The sequence below is a fragment of the Corvus brachyrhynchos genome, unplaced genomic scaffold (assembly GCF_000691975.1).
Source record: "Corvus brachyrhynchos isolate BGI_N302 unplaced genomic scaffold, ASM69197v1 scaffold738, whole genome shotgun sequence".
In the NCBI taxonomy this organism is placed as follows: Eukaryota; Metazoa; Chordata; class Aves; order Passeriformes; family Corvidae; genus Corvus; species Corvus brachyrhynchos.
Genome location: NW_008239339.1, coordinates 111,289 through 115,410, shown reverse-complemented (window position 1 = coordinate 115,410; position 4,122 = coordinate 111,289). Strand labels below are relative to the sequence as shown.

At 42.5% G+C, this 4,122-nt stretch overlaps 2 protein-coding genes across 2 annotated transcripts in view; both read right to left on the bottom strand.

The window, feature by feature from the left end:
• SRM (spermidine synthase) overlaps positions 1–1,412 on the bottom strand; it is a 9,689-nt gene extending 8,277 nt beyond the window's left edge. Inside the window, exon 1 of the mRNA XM_008639007.2 lies at positions 1,371–1,412. Within this exon, the coding sequence (XP_008637229.1) occupies positions 1,371–1,412 (42 nt within the window). The remainder of the gene's footprint in view (positions 1–1,370) is intronic.
• Positions 1,413–1,580: 168 nt separating this feature from the next.
• EXOSC10 (exosome component 10) overlaps positions 1,581–4,122 on the bottom strand; it is a 15,025-nt gene continuing 12,483 nt past the window's right edge. The window contains exons 22-25 of the mRNA XM_008639004.2: positions 3,617–3,797; positions 3,087–3,148; positions 2,330–2,403; positions 1,581–1,755 (exon numbers count right to left, since the gene is read on the bottom strand). Of these exons, the coding sequence (XP_008637226.1) occupies positions 1,725–1,755; positions 2,330–2,403; positions 3,087–3,148; positions 3,617–3,797 (348 nt within the window). The 3' untranslated portion in view covers positions 1,581–1,724. The remainder of the gene's footprint in view (positions 1,756–2,329; positions 2,404–3,086; positions 3,149–3,616; positions 3,798–4,122) is intronic.

Here is a 4,122-nt window from a genome sequence, read left to right as displayed (position 1 = left end):
AGAGATGGACCAGATGAGGACTTTTGCTCCAAACGGGAAAGGAGAAAACCTCAGTCCCTAGAGATGAACCAGATGAGGACTTTTGCTCCAAACGGGAAAGGAGAAAACCTCAGTCCCTAGAGATGAACCAGATGAGGACTTTTGCTCCAAATGGGAAAGGAGAAAACCTCAGTTCCTAGAGATGCTCCCAGAGATAGTCCTAACGATGAAGATGATGAAGACCCTTTGCTCCCAGGGAAGGAGGAGGGCCTCTGTTCTTAGAGATGAAATGCTCCCAGAGATGGGTGAAGAGAACTTTTGTTTCTGGACGGCTCAACCTTAAAATTGTACCCCAAAAAACTTCAAGAGTGGACCCTTGAAAGCAGTTGCGGGAAAAGCTGCAAGTTGGGGGAAAGGACTCACATGCAGGCAGAGAGACTCCTCTTCCTAAATGGACTGAACAATATTTGGAAGTGGGCGGCTGTCTCGTTTTGATACTGTTTTCATAGCATGAGCAAGAAGAGACTTCTCTTTCTAAATGGACTGAACAAGGTTATTATGGAAGTGGTAAACAGACTGAACATCTTAAGGGTTGTCTTTTCACATTGTCAGTGGGAGAAGGGAGGAAGGTGGGGGGAGGAGGAGAGTTCTGAAGGTGGTATAATTTTTTTTTTCTTCTTTTAGGTCTGTTAATAAACTTCTTTATATTCTTTCAAGTTTGGTGCCTGTTTTGCATTTCTCCTAATTCTTATCTCACAGCAGATAAACAGTAATGAGTATTTTGGACCAAACCACTACAGATACCTAATGAGAAAAACCTCTTCTCTGTTCCTTCCACTCCCTATTTCCCAGAAACAGGGAAAAAGATTGAAAACAAACTAAATCTCAGGCCTCCTCATAGTCTTTGTCAAATAAAGCCCTGATAAAATGTCATGTTCCCTACCTCTCCACAGCAATATTACCAGCCGTCAGAGGTCTGCATTAGAATAAGCTCTGTAACTGACCCATCAAATACTGATTACACTGTTTCTGATACTCTTTCTACAAAGACTTAAGGATAACTCACTGTATTTAAAACTTGGAGATGTTACTTTAACTGCAGAGGTTCAGCTGCAGCCTCTTACTTTCACTCTGTAAGTTTATGGTGAAACCATTGGTCTCCTATACCTCTTTTTTTTTCCCCCCCTTAAAATACAATCTTTCCATTACAATACACAAACACTGCGAGGTAAACACACTCTTTTTCCGTATTACCCTGTCTTGTAAGAGATGAGCTGTGCAGTTCAATTTGTAAGCAAGGTCTATCATGAAAGACACTCTGGCCTCACTTCCTCCTCTGAACTGCTGGGGTTTGAGTCACCTCTACTGCATCTCTATCATTTCTGTGCTACCTTTAGAGATGCCAAGAGGTTCCTCCCATACTCCAATAACATGCTGATCTGCACTTCAGGCAGCTCCAAGAAGTGACGAGTTTAGCCTAATTGTGTTTGAGGACACAGGATAAACTTTCAAAATTATAAACAAAGCAATGCTGTGAGTACAATTAGAAAAAAAAAGCAACGTGAATATAACAAAAGTGACATCAATTAAAATGCTTTTCCTTTCGGAAAAAAAGTGATTTTAATGGTTTTAAAAACTTTCCTGTACAAAAACCGATCAATGACCAGTATTTGCTTTCCCATGGTGACAACACTTCTAACTATTGTTTCATTCAGCAGCAACTCCCACAGGTCCTGTAACAAAGATTATCTCTTTGGCCAGTGGTGTGTTGAACCCCTGCAAAAGAGTTAAACAAACACTTTAACTCTTCCTCTAAATTCACTCAAGACTGAAAACTGACAGTATTACACAGCTTCTATCAAGAAAGGGTCGTGAGGCAGACAGAACTCTTCTCCCTCCAATACCGCCCTTAGATAGTGTTGCTCTTTTATGACTAAGTAACACACAAGAATCAAATCCTGTAAGGTAAACATTAAGTATCTATTCAGAATAAGAATGTTCATATGCGGCAGTACTGTTATTCCTCCCAAGCTAGGCAAGTGGTTCTCTCCACTTCCACCTATCTCTGATCAAAAAAAGCAACTCCCACACCCATTAACACAAACTTTTACCTCAGCATTTCAAACCTCCCACCCAGACTTGTTTTTGATTGCATTAATCCTAAATTGTTGGGGATTTTTTTTTCTTTTTTTTTTCCTTTAAACTGATGTCAGTCTGTGATGAAACCTCTTCAACTAAACATATGCTAAAGCTCCCACACCAGTAGAGGACAATAGCTAAGCTCTGCCCATGGCTCTGGGGCAGGAGTGCGCAAACACTCCAGCTAGATGAGAGCAGGCTAACAACACACCTTTCAGCTTTCCCCATCAGGTAGGACATGCTCCGGTTTCCAGACTGTTGAAGTTTGTTAGCTCCAGCAAATTTCTGCACAAACAAATAAAACACCACCACAGTGAGGTTCCTGCTAAGTATATTCCGTGAGATTCACGTGCTGCCAGATCTTTCCAGCCTCACAGAAATCTGCTTGTCGACTTCCCTGTGCTGGTCACAGACTTCCCTAAGTATGCATAAAAGGACAGCACAAAACCAGCAAGCCATGATTTGTTTATGGGTTTTTTCTTCTTTTCAATGTCAGTTAGCAATAAGTTAAGTAAAAAACCTCTGAGGTGAGACTATTACTAATAACAGTACTTGGAGGAGTTTTCCTAATAACAGTACTTGGAAGAGAACACGAGCAACACGCAAACTTGATGTGTCCTAGAACCACTGGAATATCTGTGATTTTTGAGAACTGAATTTGGTACTGGAATTTGTGGTGGTTTGCTGTGGTCCAAGTGTCATGCTTGTGATGTATAGAGGCACAGATGTGAGCAATGTATGAACAGGTGGGAAACAACAAGGGAGTCTGAGGGACTCCAAGGAAGCTCCCCCTGAATGGGAAGAGGTAGTAATACAAAGCATGAACCTGTGACTGGAAGCCACATCTCAGCAGCTGTTAGGGAACATTCTGCAGATGCAGAAAATATCATATGCCCTCCCAGAGAGCCCCCAGCTGGGTACGTATGATCGCCCACATTTCTGTTCCTCCTTTCATGACAAGCCCATACCTTGCCTTTGTAACCTTGCTTGGCAGGATCAAACTGTGGCGACTCTTTTGATTTGCTGCTTCCTAACGGAGAGAAGAGAGAAGCTGTCACTAAAATTTTCAGTAAAGAACAATGCATTCCACAGAGTTCCTCTGATGATATGGAGGTTTCACTACAGCCTCCCACATGGTAAAATCCAGAACAATCTTTTAAAGGCAGGAGATGTTTTTGAATAGGTGCTTTTTTACAAAGGAGTTAAATCTCCTTTGCCTCCTAGTTCCTGGGTTCGGTTAAACACATAGAGAAAAGAAACAAAATCCAAGTCCACAACCCACCTGGCCAATTGTTTCAGGATTTTGTTTCCAAATCAGAAAAGGGATACTAAAGTCTACATTCCTCAAGTCAATTTCTTCAAGTATTTCCCCACTATAATGTAAGCACGTTGTAACAGTCTGTACTGCACTGGCACCCACATTCACACAGCCTTGTCAAGGCTCAGCTGGCAACATTTTCCACAGCGTGCAGCACTCTAGCAAGGGATCAGATCTTACCTGCAAACACGTTGAAGTTGGAATTGCTGTAATCAAAGGGGGTAAACTGCCTTGGTGCTTCCAGCTCCTCTGGTTGCTGGGGGGTTTTTTGCCGTTTCTTTTCTTGTGTTGGCAACTCTACTCCCATTTCTGCTCCCATTTCACTTGTGTCTCTCTCCCTCTTCCTAGTAGCTTGTTCCTGCTGTGAAAGCAACCCACAGAACAGAAAAAAAGGTAAGTTGAAGAAAGGAGAATGAAACATCTCTGCGGAGGCACCAGTGTGCAGATTAACTGCCCAATGGAGCCAGGCTCCAGTGATTGCTCTTGCCTTTGGCAATAGTAGCATGGGGAGAAATGTGCTTTTCCTGGGGCCTAAACTGCTATTCTTTTTTCTCCTCACAGTAGGGACTTTTATGAAAAGCCAGATTGTCATTCCCCAGGACATGGGAAGCTGAGATCTGCTGTGGCCCCACTGGCATATTTGGGGGAACCTATGCAGAACAACTGAGGATCCTTAAAGGAAGTGA